The following is a 20593-nucleotide window of genomic DNA, read 5'->3' on the forward strand; positions in this document are numbered from 1 at the left end:
AATCTGAAAATGTTTTTAAATTTTATGAAGTTCTAATGAAAAACTTTCAAGACAATGTTTCAGTTTGTTCCCAATATACTGTGCAAGGAGCTACTCGGAATAATAGAAAAGGCAAGAAATGCTGGTTTATTTATAGCCACATAACATAAGCAAGAAAGAGATGGACACCCCCCCCCCCTTAAAAGCCATGTCTTGCATCACTCTTAGTGTTCCCTTCAAATATTAAGCATTTCAGGATAGATCTCACTTACTGTCCCTGCTGTATCGAGGATTTCAAGCATACATTGTTGACAGTCTACTTCCACTTGCTGAAAGACAAATAAAGGACAGATACCATTATAGCCTTAAGGGACAGGAGGAAGAGACTCAATTAATGCTTGCTCATAACCTCCTGGCAATAGGGGCATTTAAGCATTACAAACAACTAGTGCACCACCTGTGTACACAAACAGTTAAGCTGCAGAGTTATGCACAAGTTACAGTCCATGAATTTATGCAAGTGTTGTGTACACAACTGTTGAGCCGTACAAATCAGCAGGATTTAGAAAAACCAACAAGAGTGTACACACAAACACTTGTACATGTGTGCAGACAGCTTGTACTTGTGTACAGTGTACATGTGAACAAGCCTTACTGTGAGCTTTTCCACTGCTTTCTGAGTGTACACATGGGGTTGCATTCAAAAGGATGGAACGTGGCAGGCAGGAGATAAAATACCCAAAGAGCAAGAAGCCCTTTCACTAGCAGTCTCCAAGCGCTGCCTGCCAGTATCCATTGTATGCCATTAGGGACGCAGGAAGCTACTGAGTTAGAGCACTGGTCCACTGAACTCGGTATTGCATATGACTGTCAGAGGCTCTTCCAAGATTTCAGGCAGAAATATTTCCTAACCCTATCTATCGGGAGATGCCCGAGAGTGAAACTGTGACCTTCTATATGTGCTCTGCCGCTGAACTATAATACCTAAATGGATGTCAAGCAAGTATTTAATTTTTAATAGAACAACGCTGACATGTAATATGATCAAGGAAATATTTGTGTAGGTGTGCTTGTAATCTAGGAACACAGGAAGCTGCCTTATACTGAAGCAGATCTTTGCTTCACCTAGCTCACTTTGTCTATTGTGACTGGCAGGGCCTTCCAAAAAAGCTTTAGACAAGAGTCTTTTCCATCTGTACAAGAGGTGATTGAACTTGGAATCTTTTGCATGCAAATATTATGGTTAAGTTAAAAGTATCCACAATGAAACTGCAGGGCAACAACAATAAAGTAATAATAAAAACACTACTTCATAGGGTTATCCAAAACGTTTGGCTTCTGATTTATATCCTGTTATGAAATCGGAGTGAAGAGTTGAGTTGAACGCTGTTGTTCTTGTTCTTTTAATGGAATTTAAGCAAAAAACTTGGGGCTTTTCTCCAAAACTTATAAAATCCACAAATGCCAAGGAATTGCAAACGCTGACTTAAAATACTTAGTTATTATTTATTAAACTTAGCATGTTGCTTTTTTTAACAGCAAGTAGCTTAAAATTGACTTACATTTAGTTTGGCATTGTGAAATAAGGCTGCATGGCATTAGACCCGATTACCTAGAATGCTTTGGATGGTGTATCAGGCCCAGACTCAACTGGTGCTGACCACGTTTCTCTGTCCTGGACTTAGTGATTGTGCTTTTTTAAAATAAATAAATAAAAAGGAAATGCAACCACAGGGAGGCCCTCTCTGAATTGGGAATGTAGCATTCAGGGAGCAGGGGAAGATTCATCTTTCCCATGCTGCTTTCCCAACCCACGACCACCATAGAAACCATTTGACCCTGAAGGTACCAATTTTGGGGGAAACCAGCAATTTCTGGAGTAATTCTTGGTAGGAAAAAGACATAGGGAAAGGGCTGTCCCCAATTTACCATGCCACAGTCCACATCCAGATTTGGCCCTCTCTATATCAAAGACAAAACAAGCCCAAGATAAACCAGGGGTAGAGAGTCTGTGGTCCTCCATATGCTGTTGGACTGCAACTGTTGTTGGCCATGCTGGCGTGGCCTGATGTAAATTGGAGTCCAACAACATCTGGAGGGCCCTGGGATAGACAATCATGTAATGATTCTCTTGGGAAGAATTAGCAATACACTATTAGGAATATGATCCTAATAATAGACTGATCGTGTTGTGGGAGGAGGCCATGAATTCTACACCAAGAGGGGAAAAACTGGGCGAGGGGAGTTTTAAAGTTACTGATCTGAGAGTGGGTGGAGAAAATCACAGCTTCATACTTTACCTTTCTGTAGGAGTCTTCTATTGTGGGGTCATATTTTTCAACAAAAATTCCCTGAACAAACTGTACAGTCTGGAAAGAAAAACAAGAAAGGGAAAAGAACACACAGAGAGGGTCAGCCAGCTGCCTCCAACTGAAGTTATTCAACGGGCTAATCGCGTAAAGCGTTTGCAAAGAACAGACATTTCGCTTGGTTCTCCCAATCTTATTCTCAAGCTGATGCCTAGTTAGTGAAACAGGAAAATCAATGCAGGTAAAAGTACAGGTTTAAAAGGTACAGTATAAGTCTCCTTCAAGTGCTTAATCCATAACTGATACTCAAACCCCATTTCAACAAATTTATGCAGATTTCAGGCTGAAAATGTCTCTTCTCCAGCTACTTATGAGAATGGTTTAAAGAAAAAGCTTCATTAAGCTAACTCTCTATAGGTTGGGCCAATCTGCATTATTTACCACAGTTTACATGGTAGTGCTAAACTGTGAAGTACCACACAACCCTGACTTGCTGCCTGGGGATTGTCATTTGTCTCACTCATGGATAACTGCTACAGTCCACCACTATTCCTCTTGCACTGAGCATATGCAGTAATATTAAACACCACAGAAACTCACATGGGATGCTATTTTTTAAAAGCTTTGCATTAAAATCAGTATGTGCACATATTTAAATGAAACAGGGCTAGTGCAGCAAAAGGGAGCAGAAAGTGTAGATTTTGCTCCCCAAACCTACTGGAAGAGCACTGAAAGAGGCAAGTACTGGTACATGTAACAGGTCAATTTCACCAGGAAGCCACCAACTGAAGAAAAAGGCTCCCCTTGGCTGGCCTTGGTAGGTAGCCTAACCTAATTGCTTACAACTGTCCCTAACTTAGGTAAGGATCCCCAATGTTATGCCGACGCTCCGGTGACACTAGGAAAGTCTTGGGAAGTCTCCAAAGGGCAGTAACACCCAGACGGACAAACCAGAAGAGAAAAGCAAACCAGAAGTTAAGGCCGAAGGGCAACGAGATACTGCAGGGGCATGACAGAATTTAGGAAGACCTTGTTGCTCAACTGGAATAGCTAGTTCTCTTATATTCCTGCCTGTCCTAGCCAGAAGGTTCTTCGCTGAGAAGTTGCTGCCTGCAGTTCAGTGGCCCACCAGCAACTCATTCCAAAAGGCTTACAAACCAGGACCTGGTTGTTACATGTGAACCAGGCTATATGAAGTTGGTTCTAAACTAAAACCCAGCTACATGACTGAACATGGGTAACAATTTCTGTGATTCAGATTCACAACCTGTTTAATTATATTTAAACATTTGTAGCACCGTCGGGGGGGGGGGGAGAGAGATGAGGTTCTAAACCAACTAACACCTGCGAGGCATTTAGCAAGACCAATGATGTAAATTGCATTGGCCTTTTGCTAAAAGTGTTTTATTGTGACAATCCCTATTCCACACACACACACCCCCGGAAGTCCACTAGGAGGTGAGCCATATGCTTTGCAGATTTGCCCAAGACCAGCATGCACACACAGGGTCTCAAAGGTTTCCCAAGACCATTTTTGACTACTGAATGGGCTTTATTAATTCTCAAGAATATTCTGCCCTTCTGTGGAATTTGATCAAATTTTGCAGTGTGTACACGTGTACCTGCAGGTATCAAGTAGTTCCCTTTAAAAAAAACAGCCACCTTTTCTGCAGTGACTCGTGCAAATGTCTTTTCCAGCTACTGGCTCTAAGAAATCGCAAACAGCCTTTAAACAACAGCCTGTTTTGTTCAGGGTCAAAGCTGGGATTTTTCTTATGATGACAAGAAACACAAGCACTATAGCTCCTAATAAGTGGTTTCAGATTTTGAAAGGCCAGTTATCTGCAAAAGGCATCATTGTATTTGTGGGGTGGGGGAGTGCTGAATGCTCCAATGATTTCTTAACAAGGGAGAAAACAATTTTCTAGCTTTCATGTTCAATGGAGGAAGGGAGGCACCATTCAAAAGTCATTCTTTCAGCCTAGCACAACCTACACACTGCCTCCTAGAAAAAAGATCAAGGCATCTACTAATGCACAAAGCAATGGAAAGTCCATATATAAAGGTACCCCAGGATGATATTATTGATCCCAAACCTTTCGAACGGCAAAGGAGGTTAGGAGAGTGATGATTAGACCAAAATATGGTATGGAGACCTGATAGCTTTGCCTAAAGCCTATAATCTTAGGGCTTATCCAAATTTACCTTTATTCTGCTCTTTCTAGACAAAGTATACTAGTTAAAGCTCCATGTATAAGCGCCCCTTTTTTTGCTCTGCAGCTTTCTCTGCAAAAACCCGCTCTTTAAAGCTCAATCAGAGCAAAAGTCAATCTGCAAAAACCCCAAAAGTCATTTATTGACAACGCAACACAGATTTCATTATTCTTGTTTGTTATATTCATTTCTCATTTTTTAACAAAATGTTTCAAAAGAGACCTACAGATTTTAATCTCATTTGCAAATGGTTAAAAAGCCACAGAGATCTCACTTACGTTTTAAACACAGGAAGCTGCTAGGCTATATGTACAAAGACGGCCCTCCCTCAGTCTGCTAAATAAGAGTACATTATTTAACTACTCAGAACATTCTGTATTTCACATGCCCTTTAGGAGCAAACAAGTAATTTATCAATCACATCAGGTCTTTCAGATACTAAGGCAAAATAAAAATGCATATGAGAAAATACAAAGAGCCCCGAAGTACTTTAAACATTAGCTTATTGTAGCATAAGCATCTGGAAGCAGGAATTTGTTATTTATACAGCACCATCAGCATGAATGGTGATTTACAGAGTGGAAGAAACACTGGTCTCCCACCTCAAGGAGCTTGCAATTTTAAAAAATTGCAGAGGGAAACAAAAAAGGGAACGGAAGGTGTGAACAAGGACACAATATATGATTACTTCAGTTTTACATACATAGGGTTGTAGTCAACTAATTTGTGGCAATAAAAACCAGCGCAAGGAATCCTGTTAATGCAATGGGACTTAATCCTGTCTCCTCCCACCACACCCTCCCCAAATCTGCTCCAGAAGGTCAGAAGAACCCCCAGAACTGTGTGCAGGGGGAGAAGAGGAAATATTGTTCTTTCAGGCATGCAGAAAACCTTGCCCAGAGAGAACAATCTCATTAGCGAAAGAATGAATGCAACCCATAGTTCAGTTGCATGCAGCTACTTCAAATGCATGTATAGGAACCAGGGATAACAGGAAGCTAATTGTCAGTCAAGATCTTCTCCAAGCACCTCTGGCCCTCAGAGGTTACATAGGGGCAGATTGAAGACAGGGTCTTCAAGGTGGCAGTGCCCAAATTATGGGACTGCTTGCTCTTAAGTTTTCAACCAGTGCCTTCTTTGTTATAAGTTTATTCTTTTATATCAAGACTTACTTGTTTGTCCTAATGTAGAAAACAGGAAGGCATTGCTGGCAGATGATAGAAGCCTATTATCATCAAGAATATATGGGCATAAACACGACCTCAGAAATGCCAATACTCAGGAAATGGGCAGAGAATAATTTAACCTCTCAGGTCTCACTATTGTTCACCTGAACTTAGAGACATTATTGAACGAGGGTATACCTGCCTACTTCAGAATGAAAATGCTGAATTGCAAAATGTTGAGAAGTTCATTTTCGTCATCTCTGGCATGGACAGGTGTTAATAAAACAAGCATCCTGACATTGGGGATGTCATTATCAGCTACTGGTGTTGTGAATGGTTAGACTATTTAATATTTAATGGCACTGTGTTTTGCATTGCTCTGCATTTCCCGTTCACCTGACCATTTACATTTTCTCTCTATGTCTATGTGCATATGTACCTGCCAACTGAGAATAGCACTTTAAGCAACTGACGAAGTAGTCCCTGGTCTATGGAAGCTTATGCTGTAATAAACGTTAGGCTTCTAAAGGATTCTTTGTGGGTTGGCGGCAACAGACCAACATGGCTACTGGAATGTGCACAGAATGTCTTCCTGAATTAAAATAAATGACAAGATATGTAAAGCTTGCCCAGCAAAACATTCTATTCCCCTGAAGATTAAGCAAAACCTACCACTAATAAAGGATGTTCTTATTCAGCATACTAATCAAAGCAACTATCAAGTCAGCTTCTCATTAAGAAGCTTGATTTCACAGTGCAGGATTCCAACCTTGGCTGCAGAAAAACCAAGGACACTTGTCAGCCATGGTGAATGACACAACCAGAAGCAACAAAAACTTGCAGGTAAATAATCAAGTGTAGCTTTAAGGCAGAGCGCCTGTGATTAAGTAACTTTTTATGCAAAATACTCAACTTGAGTACACAGCGCTTTTGCCACAGCAGTGGAAACAGCGAACACTGAACACCATAAGCATCTGCCTTGTCCTGGCCAACACATCTGCACTGTACAGATACGTACAGATAGGGAAGAAACTCCGTTTGGACCACAGACAAAAACACAGCCTTAAAAAAATAATAATATTAAAATGCACTTTTCCAATTTTTGTAGTGTAATTGTTCAGCAAAGTAATGTGTACAAAAATGCATGCAGAAGAAGAAGAAGAAGAGTTTGGATTTGATATCCCGCCTTTCACTCCCCTTCAGGAGTCTCAAAGCGGCTAACATTCTCCTTTCCCTTCCTCCCCCACAACAAACACTCTGTGAGGTGAGTGGGGCTGAGAGACTTCAGAGAAGTGTGACTGGCCCAAGGTCACCCAGCAGCTGCATGTGGAGGAGTGGAGACACGAACCCGGTTCCCCAGATTACGTGACTACCGCTCTTAACCACTACACCACACTTTGCAATGGGGGCAAAGTGTGCTTTAAAATGCATACATTAGTGAAAATTTACAAAAATGCATTATATAAGGAAAATCGCTTTGCAAAAATGTATATATTAGGCAAAATTGCATAGAAAATGGGCATATTCATAAAGACTTTCATTTTAATTGCAAACTGATGTGGAAATGTGGGGAACTGAACATTTGGAGATATGAGAGACTGAGAGAAACCAAAATCTTCTACGAATTGACAGCTACACAAACATAAGCTGTTGTCAATTATTGGTTTCCCAATACCTTCCTACCAGGTAAGCTGTTGTCATAGCAACCTTCACCTCATTTAACTGGTTCTTAGTCCTGACTGCCTTAACCTCCACTGCCCTCAGTTCAGTTGGAGACAGTCATAATGATTTCTTATTTTCTATATCCAATAATTACTCATCCCAACAGGAAGAAGATATTGTTGGCAGGCGAAGGCTTATATCATATTGGAATATGCAATTGCGAATGAGCCCCTGATGTTATGGCTAGCATTATTAGGTCTTATTCCAACACTGCCAAAACAGATTTCAGCAAAATCCAACTATTGCAGGACAGGCAGAGCAAAGAAAGAGACAGAACATCACTTGTCATCTACAGTTTACAGAATTGTAGAGTTGGAAGGGACCAGGAAGATCATATAGTCCCCCCCCCCTGCAGTACAGGAATATTTCACCCAACATAGGGCTTGAACCCATAACCCTGAGATTAAGAGTCTCACCAACTGAGCTATCCAGTTGCCAGATAAAGGCATTCCAACCTATCAATGGATGGCAGCCCATTTGGGCAAATCGAATCATATTATAGGACTTAGATGGTACATCTGTATTTCCTTACCAACAACCCCTACTCAATCTAAACTAGCCACTCACCAGCATCAACTGACCACCCAGGGGCAAACCCTGGGTTTCAGCTCTGTCATCACAAAGAGCTCCATTACCCATCGTTCTCATGTATCCACTTTAAAGCATCAACTACCAACTACAGTGGTACCTCGGGTTACATACGCTTCAGGTTACATACGCTTTAGGTTACAGACTCCGCTAACTCAGAAATAGTGCTTCAGGTTAAGAACTTTGCTTCAGGATGAGAACAGAAATCGTGCTCTGGCGGTGCGGCAGCAGCAGGAGGCCCCATTAGCTAAAGTGGTGCTTCAGGTTAAGAACAGTTTCAGGTTAAGGACGGACCTCCGGAACGAATTAAGTACTTAACCCGAGATACCACTGTATACCCTTCTTCTGTTTAGAACAACCTTCTATCTCTCCAAATTAGTAAATAAATGATAACAATCAGGCATTGCCATTTTTAATGCTCATAAACCAGTTAGTGAAAGTCAGGATACACTGAAGCTGACCACAAAGAGACTATCTTTCAGAAAATATCTTAGAGGCAGGCTGGTGCACAGAAATGTGATAGACTTAATGCTACTCTTTGCACTGTTTTGTTTAGACTCCCCCTATACGTTTAGTGTGTATGCCTATATAGAAACACACAGGTTCTGTAACTTGATGCTTCTATTGTGATGACCTTTTCATAGTAGGTGTTTTGTGTAAGATTATATTTGACAGGCACATATGTGACAACTGAGGAGAAGCACTTCAGACATCAGATGAAGAGGGTTTTAATTCAGAGGAGCTTATTATTTATTCAAAAGACACTTTCAAATTGAATCGTACTCATTTTATGTTTGGGAAAGTGCACAGACGGGAATGTGGGCTTCAAACTGCGGTTGCCAACTCGGGAATGGACTTTTGGTTCACTACATTTGCTATCCCATATAGGAAGTGCAATAAATCAAACTCCTTTTCTAAGTCAGCAACCACAGTTCCACATTCCTGTCAGAACTTTCCAGGAGCACCTTGAATTTCTATTTGTTGCCTATGGATTCTGCATGAAATGCTTGACCAAGAGTAATGTGAAAACACAAACGAATCATCCTCCCACCAACTCAGTTAGCCAGGAGTGCTGCAACATTCCAAAGATTATCAAAGACCTTTATTCCTATTGTTTTACAGTTTGAATTTTGCTGTTAAGAGTACAGAGGAAAGTGTTGTACAATTTTAAGTATTTCTGTCCATCATCTCACTATTACCTGCCCCCACAAAAATAGCAAAGGAGAACATCTTGCTCCAGAGCCACCAAGCAAGTCCACAGCTAGTAAGTGGCCAAATTGGCTTTGCTCACTTGCTTTGTCGCCATGGCATAAGCCCTTTTGGGGAAAGATGTATGTGCTCATTAGGTGGAAGTTGTTCTCTCATTCTGGTTTTATTATTTTAAAGCATATTGTGGGCATCCACTAAAAATGGTATCCCCATCCTGGCATGGCAGTTTTTAGTCTGCATGTCTACTTCAATGTCACAGAGAATGGCAAACCATCAGCCACAGAATGCTACAAGAACCTACACCACATGGAATTCATTGCCCAGCTCCCCACACGTCTCACTTTATTTAAGGCTGCTTAAAAACAGGAGAAGAGCAAACACAGAGGAACAGTAATTTGAAGGCGTCTAATTTAAAATAGCCAGCGATGTTTACCAGCATCTAAAAATGTGGTATTTTTAAACTTTCTACAATAGTTCAGCTCCAGCAATTCAGACACAGCCAGAGCACAAGTTGCAAAGTCTAGAAAGTTACAGGGCTGTGACTACACTACAAAGCTAAAAAGAAAAGAAAAAAGTGTATTCCAAGCGAAACTCATAACCTCTCCAGAATCCTAGAGATCAGCACTTAATCAGAATCTGTTTTTCCACTACGTTGTTTAATAAAAAGGAGCCTGAGCAGCATGGCCAGTTGTTCAACAAGCTCTCAGCCGAAGTCCTAATCCTTTCTTGTGCCACACAATCAAGGCCCATCCCTATTCCCAAGGTGACTGTTTTACAAAGCCCAACACTGTACGTTTTGTGGAATAACATATAGCAAAACGTGCACATTTTACCAAAAAAATGCATACATAGACAAACTGACCTAAACTAGGGATAGCCAACTGGTTTCTTCTGGGCCAGTTGCAAGCCACAGCCCATTTTTTTTTTTTGGTCCTGATGCCCCTCCCTGATTTTAATCAAGGCCTGCTTAGAGGTTTGTATAAAATTTCACTTGCGAGGAAAAGAAGTAAAATCTCAACTATCAAGGCATTGTAGATATCCCTTGGATGCTATATGCGTTATCTACATCTATATGCGTTTGTAATGCTATATCTGAACATATGTACATCGTAATTTAGATGTCATTGCTGCTAGACAACACAAAATATTTACGGAGGCAATCTCATGAGGATATCAGCTTGTACAGAACAACACACGTTTTAGTTCCCCAGAGCACTTTAGAGAATAAAGTAGCCCCCTAGTAAACAGAAGTTGGAAATCCCTCACCTAAATAGTCTAATCACAGATTGCAGGCTTTTCTGGCTGCAGAATTCAAAGAAACCCTCCCAGTCACTGCCACCCTTCTCTAGAATTCCCCAACATCAAGCTCAGGCCAGCTTTTTCCTCCTACACTTACACCTATTAAAAGTCATTGATTTCTTTGGTTTGTACGCCAAATGCAAATTATTAATTATGGCATTAACACCCAGGGTCGAGCATTTCAAGACTGCGTTTTCGATAATATTATTTGTATGATTATGGTCATGACGATTTAAAAAAATCAAGACCCAACTCACCAAAGCAGACTTCCCAACGCCACCTGAGCCAAGGACCACTAGCTTGTACTCACGCATGATGTGGTCTATTCAAATACTGACAGTCTGGAAAGAAAAGAAAAGAAATAATGGAGTTAAGGTCATCATGTGAAATAATGCACAAGGGATAGTAATGAACCAAACTGCTTCTGAATCTTCACATTCAGGCCTATTAACAGAGGTATATAGTGGCCAATGATAGACAAGTGTGATGTGGCTATTCCTTCTGCCAAACTTGATAACTCCTAAGAGACTCAATGAGGTCCACAAGTCTAGACTGGACCTGGTAGCCAGCCTTTATTATTTATGGTTGCCCCACTGCCGTCTCTCACCGGTTTCCTAACTGACATAGAAGATTCAGTATGGGTGGAGGGCTACCTGTGTCTGAATCGCTGGGGTTGGGGAGTTGGCAAGGATAGTTTTTTACCTTCTGCAAGGCTCTGTAGATGTGAGAGGCCTAAAGAAAGGCTCTCCACCCAGGTAAAAAGAGTGAGGTAGCCTTCTCTCCTCTGAGCTTTCTTGATTCAATGAGAACTAATAAATAGGAGGAGTGGCTTCTATCTCACAAACATTCACCAGAAGCAACTTATGACTACAGCTGTGAATCTGTAGATGTGTAGAGAGCTAGCAGTATGAACACTCACAGGTTTTAAACTCCAAGCTGTTGGTGTTGGGAGCCAAATGGGTCAAACCCTGGCTTCTCTATGAACATCATAGATCTTTATCTTGCCCCTCAAGAACAGACGGAGGCATTAACAAAACGAAACTCATTTTAAAAGCAAACAAATCATCAAACCACAGCAGGATGACTGAAAAATGTGTTGCAGTTTCCAGGCACAGTAAATATTGTATGGCAATGCAAAAAAAACCACACCACCACCATTCTCATGTCATACTGTTGTTTTAGTCGATATGTTCTCTTTGAAAGATGTTATTTTATGAGCAAATATTACAACGATAGTAAATATTAAATAAACATAGTAAAAAGAGACTTCAGAAGCAGAGAATCTGATAAAGGATCGCCTGTATATTCTACAATTCTTTGACTAATCACTTTGAAAAGCTAAGTTCACAAGCCTTTGGCAGTTGCATCAACTTGCTTAGTAGAATACTTAATTCCTTGTTCCAAGTATTTTATTACTTTTTGTGTAAATAAAAACATGTAACAGGCTTATACAACACACATAAAATAACCCAGGTTTCCGCCCGTACAGCTGGTTTATGAACATACAGCTGGTTTATAACAATCAAACGAGACAAAGTCAAAGAAACGAAGGAGGAAAAAATGGAGTAAAAATCTAAGAAAAATATAATGCCTCCTACTTGTGGTCCACTGTGCCACATTTAATGAAAGGGTAGGGGAAGAAGGGGGGGAGAGGGAGAGACGGGGGGGGAGAGAGAGAGAGAGAGAGAGAGAGAGAGAGAATGTATGTACAGTGGATGCTTGGGTTGCAAATGTGATCCCTGCGGGAGGCACGTTCACAACCCATAGCACAGCATCTGCGCACGCGTGGGTCATGATTTGGCCCTTCTGCACATGCGCAAAGCGCAATTTAGAACTTCTGCACATGCGCGAGTGCCGAAACCCGGAAGTAATCCAGTCTGGTATTTCCAGGTTTGGCGTGGTGCGCAACCCGGAAAAGTGCAATCTGAAGCATCTATAGCCCAAGGTATGACTGTAATCTGGGGCACCCTGAAAGGAGCAGTTTGATATATATGGTAGAAAGTAAGTTTTACAATTTTTAAATATTATTATTACTATTTTATAAACTATAACTTAGTGGCAAAATTATTTCAAAACTTCATTGAATAAATGAAACAGACTGAACAACTAGTGATAGGTGAAGCACACATTCTCCAGCTCAATTTAGAACAGGACTTGACAAAATTAAGCAATTTTCATATTCCATTCTTATGAAAAATCTCATCTGTTTCTGAGATTAATTATGCATTCATTTGTGGTCCTACCAAGTGTGCAATGCTACAGTGAGTGTGATGGAACAATTCCCTCCAAGTCCAGCACCCTCATTTTATCTGGCTGCTGTGGCAAAGTTTTCTGCCAAGCAACACAATGTGCAAGGGGGTCCCACCCCGGTTCCTGGTGTGTGGGGGTCAGTGCTGCAGGTAGACCTGCCTGCTGTCTCTGACAGGGAAGGGAAGGGAAAAGGAAAAGGAAAGGCCAATCAAGTATAGGTGGATGAACAAGTTACAAATTGCTGCTATTCATATCAGGATTTGGCCAAAACCAATTTAATGAGACCGAATTTAAATATTTTTTCTATTGATTAGAAGCTTTTAACTGTTCCCCTCCCCCAGAAGTTTTAATTGTATTGTTTTAGTGTTTATATTTTTCCCCTGGTTCCTTTGGAAGAAGATTGTTACTATTTATTTATTTATTATTTATTTATTAGATTTATATACCACACTTCATCACCAGATCTCAGTGTGGTTCACAGAAGATGTGCGATATAAATATAATGAGACTGAAAGGAGATATGATAGCCATCTTCAAATATCTAAAGGGCTGTCACACGGAAGATGGAGCAAGCTTGTTTTCTCCTGCTCTGGAGGATAGGACATGATCCAATGGATTCAAGTTCAAGAAAGGAGATTCCAACACAAAACTGGAAATAACTTTCTATCGGTAAGAGCTGTTCGACAGTGGAACAGACTCCCATGAGAGGTGGTGGGCATCTGTTGAGATGCTTTCGTTCAGATTCCTCCATTGCAGGGGGTTTGACTAGATAACCCTTGGTGTCCCTTCCAACCCTACAATTCTATGATTCTATAAGTAAATAAATAAATCTGAGCTTGGGAGAGAAATGGGCAGTACAAAGCACAGAGGCTGTGAAAGGAACTAAACTAAGAAACCTGCTCTGTCCTCTGATACTCCTGAGCTTCATTAAGCCAGACAGAGCACTAATGCAAAAATTATCTTTTCCCTCTTAGATGATGTCAGATATTATCAAACTCAATTCTGGTGGGTGGGTTAAACTTTGTAACAGTGACAAATAAGGCAGCTAGATGCATATATGAACTCTGGCAAACAAGACCCTCCTTAAAATTCCACTAAACGCATTAATACTTGCTTATGCAATTTATCTTTTCACACTCAGCTGCACAGAAGTATGTACAATTAAGCAAGAAAATTATAGTGGCAAGTTGCAGGAGACTGAGATTGCTTTCCCATCCCCGATAGGGAATGATTTAGGTCAATATTTTCTCCCTGTAAAAGGTCAGGCCTCACTTGCCATTGCCAACTGAGAAACCTTTCTGCTCCTCAAAGCAATGTCTGTGCCTTTTTATGGAAATCTCTCCAGTCACTAAGCTGCACCAGAAAACCTTTCATTCTCTTCAAGATTACTCGACAAATAAGGAAAATGACAAAACCAACGATAAACATTTTAACAGTGTTTACATTATAAACCAGCCTTCGCTGCCCCAACAACTGAGCCCAGCCAAGCCATGACATCACTTTCTCATTCTTTTTTTTTCAATCCTCCCCAAGATAGCCCTGCTCCCAAGTAAGGATTCAGAAAAGCAAAAGCTATGGGATCAGAGCAGCCTAATTCTTTTGGAGAAATCACAATCCAACTTTGCCATTAGATTTATGAGTTTCCCCAACCATAACTCTTACTCTTGCTGTTATCCTCAGAAGTACAACACGGGAGGAAAATGATCTAGTTGACTATATAAGTAAGAAAAGTGTATAGTTATGTGCACAAGACCATTTTTGACTGTTGTGATGCTAATCTGCTCTGATTAAGTTCCATCAGAGGTAGCTGTGTGCTCATGTGAAACAGTAAAGGTAAAGGGACCGTTAGGTCCAGTCGCGGACGACTCTGGGGTTGTGGCGCTCATCTTGCTTTATTGGCTGAGGGAGCCGGCGTACAGCTTCCGGGTCATGTGGCCAGCATGACTAAGCTGCTTCTGGCGAACCAGAGCAGCGCACAGAAACGCCGTTTACCTTCCCGCCCATTTATCTACTTGCACTTTGACGTGCTTTCGAACTGCTAGGTTGGCAGGAATGTGAAACAGGTAGCCAATAGCAATGGTACAAGACCAAGCAGTTATTACCACAGGCAGCAAAAAGCCAAGTTGTTTAGGCTTTTTACAGGAGCAACAGGACATCCTTCCTTCCAGCACTGGTACCTAAGCATGGGTATTTCTGTTTGGGGAGGGGACAAATACGACACTGTGTGTTTCTATAGCCAACAAGAAAATAATCACTACTACAGCTTCCCTATATAAGGCTGCACATCTGAACCAGCTATTATCCCAAGATGCATTTGGTTGAAATTGAATGAAGGCAAGAGCTGGAATGTACTCAGTGCCCCTCAGTCACATGCGTATCTTCAATGACGAAGGTCTTAAGTGGGGAGACTGTTCTACATATGTTGGCTCCCTGACTATGCAGGGTTCTAAATCCTCACACCTCGAAGATGCTACCTGCTTCAGGGCTCCCAACACCACCACCACCACCATTAGTAGAGGGTAGTAGGGCTGGACACCATTTTGTGCAACACCATTTTGCCTGCTCATATGAGTGAATGCCTAAATACCACTAGTGTATTTGCACCAGTAGTGATCCAGGTCTGGAAATTTTATGCACTCAAGGAAAGGAGTATCTCTTCATTAATCCTTAGTGATTTCCACCATTAAGCTAAGTCTGGAATACTCCATACAACAGGTACACTTTCTGGATATGTTGGTACAATGGTGGGAGGGATGCTTCACTGGGCATTCCACAGCATACTTTTATGTTTCCAGCTTACCACCTGGAGCCTGCCACTATCTGCAGCGAAGCCCTGCAATACATTTGCCCAGTTTTGGACAGTGATCCTACTCTCAGCACAAGCCTTGGGCAGCAGGCTTAACTTTGCTTACTGCCTCCCAATGCAAAGCAGAGACTCACCAGCAACACCTAATGGGAAACGCAAAGCGCTTGGCTGGCAAGAATTTCAGAACGGGAGGGTTCAGAATCCATTTATGCTAAGTAAATCTGGCAAGTCCTCCTCTAATCCAGGTGTCATGTAGACAAACCAGCAATTCCTTAATTACGGCTCCACATCCACTCTACCCATTTACCTGCCATCTTACCCTACATTTTCTCTCAAGGTATCTTGTGGGACCATAATCTCCATAGACAAGGAAACAGGATGAAGAGCAGAGGACACCAACTTCTAGTCACCAGAGGAACAAAGTCACATCCCCTTGCAAAGGAAATATGCTCCTCACATGCCCAGAGGCACTCAGCTCTAGCTATCAAATGTGCAAATTCGCCCTCTATGACTGCACCATTAATTGTGGTAAAATAGACAGGTATTCTTTTGTCAAAAACACACAACCTTTCAAAACAACATTCACTATTATGCTAGATATGTTTCACTCCACTATAATTAGTGCCTTTCTTGGGTGCAGGAAAATGAGTCTTGCAGAGAAAGTTAAGACAAATCATTAGGTTTTTTAAATGCTGCTTTTCCATGGAAAATCATGCCCAAAGTGGCTCACAAAATTGGGAAAGTTCACATGAGAAAAACAGCAATGTTTTAAGGTACAGTAATTCACTAATCAAAAGGGTACATCTTCAAATTTTGAGCAAAATAGTTATACAAATATGAGGCCAATCAAAACATCTTGTATTAATAAATATACATTGCAATTAAGCAACAAATCAAACCATTTTTACTAAGATCTAAGAGGAATGTAAAACCAAAATCCAGCTAGCAGCAAAGGTATAGGTAGGACCAAGTACTATGGAGGCATAGTATCTAGCATGCACCAGGTGGTGTTCAAAGCAGCCCATAATAAGCAAGCATGATGAAGGTGAATCTGGCCTCAAGTGAGAGTAGATGCTCTAAGGTCTCTAGAAACATTTGTGACAGCGGGTAGCTTTCTCCTCCTGGTTTTCTTAATCTACACCCATGTGCTGCTGTTGCAAGAGTGGGGTTTCTTCAAATAAAAAGCTTGATGCCTGGGCTAGGCAACCCAGCTACCAAATTCTAGGAGGTCAAATCCAATCTATTCCTGGTAACAGTTCGCTGTGGTTGTTCCTATAGATGTGTGCAGACTAATAATGGCCACAAATGAAATCACTCAAGTGTTTCACTGGTGTTCTAGTATGTGTGTCATTTAGTTAGTAGGTCAGGAGGAGGATAACAATTCTCTTCTTGTGCAGGCATTTGAGTCAACTGTTCTGCCAATTACTCTGCTGGCTGGCAGCTATGGAAAGAGTGCTGAAGTTCTGAACAATGACCACATTGGTTTTTCTTGAAAGAATGGGTTGCAAAGGAATCTTCTGAATAGCTGTCTGTCTAGTTTGACACTCTGGTGTACAAGATATAGTATTGGGGGACGGGAAATTGGGGAGGGCCCACTCCAGACCAGCAATATACTAAGGTGAAATTGTGTCACGCATCTATTAATTCAGTCTGATCCTTGGTTTTTTTGTTTTTGGTTTTTTTAAATGAGACAAATACCCAAGCAGATATTTATTGAAAAGAATTATGCTACTATTTATGGGTGACTTTTACTGCTATACTAGCCTAGCCATTTTTCTTTCCTTTTCAGCAAACTGCCACATTTGCTCACTAATAAAGGGTTTTGATGCAAGCTCTGCTGTAAAAATCTATGTGACACAACACATCTGCAGAAATCAGAGGAGCCAACAGCAATTTACTAAATAGGAATGAGAAGAGCTCCCAAACATTAGATTGCCAAAGGCTAACTAGAGGACAAGGCGGAGGACAGGGCCCAAACAAGTCTGAAACTAGTTCTGTGTACCCAGAGGTTTTTGCCTTGAGTGTTTCTCAGTTAGAAGTCCCCTGCCTCCAGCACTCTAACATGTTGCACCACCCAAAAAAAAAACCTGATCTTGAAAGCAGGGAGCATTTCAAAAGCCAATTATAATGCAGCATAGGAGCTCAAGGAAAGTTTTTTGAAAAAAATTGAACAGGCACTATTGGTTGTACAAGCTTTTCATTTCAGGAGGAATAGGAAAGAAACACGCTATGAAGATATGACCTTCACACAGTATTATGTAAGCAGCTTCCTGCAGACGACACGGACACCATACTAAACCAACCAGCAACTTGGGAGTTGAGCACTTCTTACGCACCCGCAGCTCTCAGCTTCATTCTCCCCATGTGCAAAATGCCAGCACCTGGCCTCATTTCCTCATAGGGATGTTGGGAAGTTTAATTAGGTAATTGCCGTAAAGCTTTTGGCAGGAATGACAAACATCATTACAAGAGCAGGTGCAGAATGCTCAAGCATATCCATAGTATTCAGGCAGAACTGCCAGAGGCCAGGCCAAGGCACTGCACAGCATCATCTCACTGGTTTTAGAAGGTTTTTCTGAGTCCCACAAGGCTGGCTGCCCCTTCTCTTGTTTACTCTCAGGAGAGCCTCCAGCACCCAAATGCAAATGTTTCCCAGGTCTAGCTGGACCACATTAGCATAGGGTTTATATATGGGACAAAGCTCAATATTTAAGGCCTCATCATTCAGGCCCTTGCATGTGGGACTTTTCAGGGAGGGTAGCAAAGCATAGCTTTCTCTTTATCCAATGTCCCTCCTTTCTCAATAGCAGCAGAATACTTGAATGTACACTTTGGGGAAAAGCTGTAATACAGGATCTGCACCTCATTATATCTCAGAGGGCTCAGAGTAGTTCCCATAAATCTGTATAACTACATAACACTATCCAAACAGGAAATGTTAGAGTTATGTGGACAAAGGGTCAAAGGGCTTGGCAATTCGAAGGGAGGAAAAAAATTGCTAAGGAAGGACACCAAAACAGCAAAGTGCTTTTTCAGTTCCGAAGCCCTAAAGAACTTGAAAGTTACAAGTGTTTTCAGAGTAGAAAACTATGGCAAACCATGGCACGAAAATGTCCTGAGGGCTAGTCAAGGTAGAAGAGTTGAAGAGAAGAGTTTGGATTTGATATCCTGCCTTTCACTCCCCTTCAGGAGTCTCAAAGCGGCTAACATTCTCCTTTCCCTTCCTCCCCCCCACAACAAACACTCTGTGAGGTGAGTGAGGCTGAGAGACTTCAGAGAAGTGTGACTGGCCCAAGGTCACCCAGCAGCTGCATGTGGAGGAGTGGAGACTCAAACCCGGTTCCCCAGATTACGAGACTGCCGCTCTTGACCACTACACCACACTGGTAGTTTGTAGGAGAAGTCTTGTAGTATCTTAAAGACTAACAAAAATACTGATCAATTTGTTTGCAACATGTTAAGAGATTCCACTTCCGTTGTAAATGAACCAAGACTCTACAGCAAGGGTGGGGAACCTGTAACCCTACATTTGTTGTTGAACTCCAGCCGCCATCATCACTGATCATTGTCCATGCTGGCAAGAGTAGAAGTCCAACAATATCAAGAGGGTCACAGGTTTATCATTTGTACTTTGGGATGACAATGCATTCAATACCCTGGCCATGTTTGCACAGTCAGATCCTGTATGCATGGACAGCATGCACCTGTATACAGCCCCACTGCTGCTGCTTGCATTCTTCCGCATGCACAAGCAGTGAAACAAACCAGAAAGCCAGAGTTAGCCATAGCTTCCTGTCATGTGCAAACTGGAAACTATTGCTAATGGCTTCCAAGCATTGGCATGGAACATTTGGCAAGCCAAATTTAACCCAGGATTGAAAGCTTTCTTTCAAGCCCTGGCCAGTTTGGAAGCTGCTAATCAAAGTTTCCAGGAAGCTATGGTTGACTGCAACTTTCTGGTTTGCTTGACCCACTTCCACAGAGGGAGGTGTGATGTGGTAGCACAGGAGTTGTGTGTAGCTGCACACAGTTTGTACGTATCTAGTTTCTCAAGCCAGGATTTGATTGGGTGGCTGCGGGAAGTGTGTTAAAATTCGCTACACACACCAGAGTCCAGTGTAAACACATTAAGTGCAGAAGATAAAAGTTATGGGAAATGACAGACCAATCTGCAATGATCAATAAAAGCTTAAGGCAGAACAACTAGGCTCTCTTCACTTATGGGGCGGGGGCAGAATACAATTCTAGGCAACATGCTGAGCTTCTCAAAAATGCCTCCCACTTTATATAGTAAAAATTTCTAGGTTTCATGCTGGTATCACATGACAGGCAGTAAATCTGAGACAGGCAGTAAATCTGAGACTGCCATCCTATTGTCATAGACTGGTTGGATGCAGAGGAATGGTGGCTGGAATCCGCTGGGGAACCACCAATGGAAGAAGGCTCAGAGGTCAGGGTGTGGCGATGGGACAACAATCAGTAGTCACAGGGAAAAAGAGGGAGAAGACTGAGAAGGAGAAGCTGAAGGGGTAACAAGGCTTAGTAAGCTGGGAGAGTCTGTGGCAGACAGAAATCCAGAATCAGAGGCAAAAGCTAAAGCATGGAAGGAGGGAGTCAAGAGGCAGAGATGAGTCAGACTGGTGAAGAGTGAAGAATCACTGGTGTCTCTTGCTGCGACATCCCTGGTGACCATTAGTTTAGAAGCAAGAGATGCCTATAACTTTACAACAATGAAAACTCTCACAGTTAGTATTCAGTGCCTTTTCCTGTACAGCTGCCCTGGATGTACACAAATAAGCAACCGTATTTGCACACTAAAGGTGGCAAAGCACTTCAGTCATCATTATTTGAATCTTGTCTTCTACTTGAAAATTTCCCTAAGCAGCAAAATTCACTTTCTTCATTGTACAAGACTGCTGTTTTGTACTGAGAAGAGGGGAAGTTGTAATTTTGGAAAGTACCGAAATTGGTAACACCAGAAAAGAAGCTTTATGTTCAAGCTTTAAGAGAAGCTAAAAATTTAAAGAAAAATAGAAAATAAGGTTCGATTT

At 41.6% G+C, this 20593-nt stretch overlaps 1 protein-coding gene across 5 annotated transcripts in view; it reads right to left on the reverse strand.

Annotated features, from left to right (window-relative positions):
- The window catches only part of RAP1A (RAP1A, member of RAS oncogene family), a 90883-nt gene that overhangs the window by 13216 nt on the left and 57074 nt on the right, over positions 1–20593 (reverse strand). For all 5 annotated transcript variants that reach the window (XM_083509096.1, XM_083509100.1, XM_083509098.1 and 2 more), the window contains exons 3-5: positions 10744–10827; positions 2280–2348; positions 252–308 (exon numbers count right to left, since the gene is read on the reverse strand). In XM_083509096.1, coding sequence (XP_083365222.1) covers positions 252–308; positions 2280–2348; positions 10744–10800 — 183 coding nt within the window. In that variant the 5' untranslated portion in view covers positions 10801–10827. The remainder of the gene's footprint in view (positions 1–251; positions 309–2279; positions 2349–10743; positions 10828–20593) is intronic.

The sequence above is a fragment of the Podarcis liolepis genome (assembly GCF_965112155.1).
Source record: "Podarcis liolepis genome assembly, chromosome: 6".
Taxonomy (NCBI): Eukaryota; Metazoa; Chordata; class Lepidosauria; order Squamata; family Lacertidae; genus Podarcis; species Podarcis liolepis.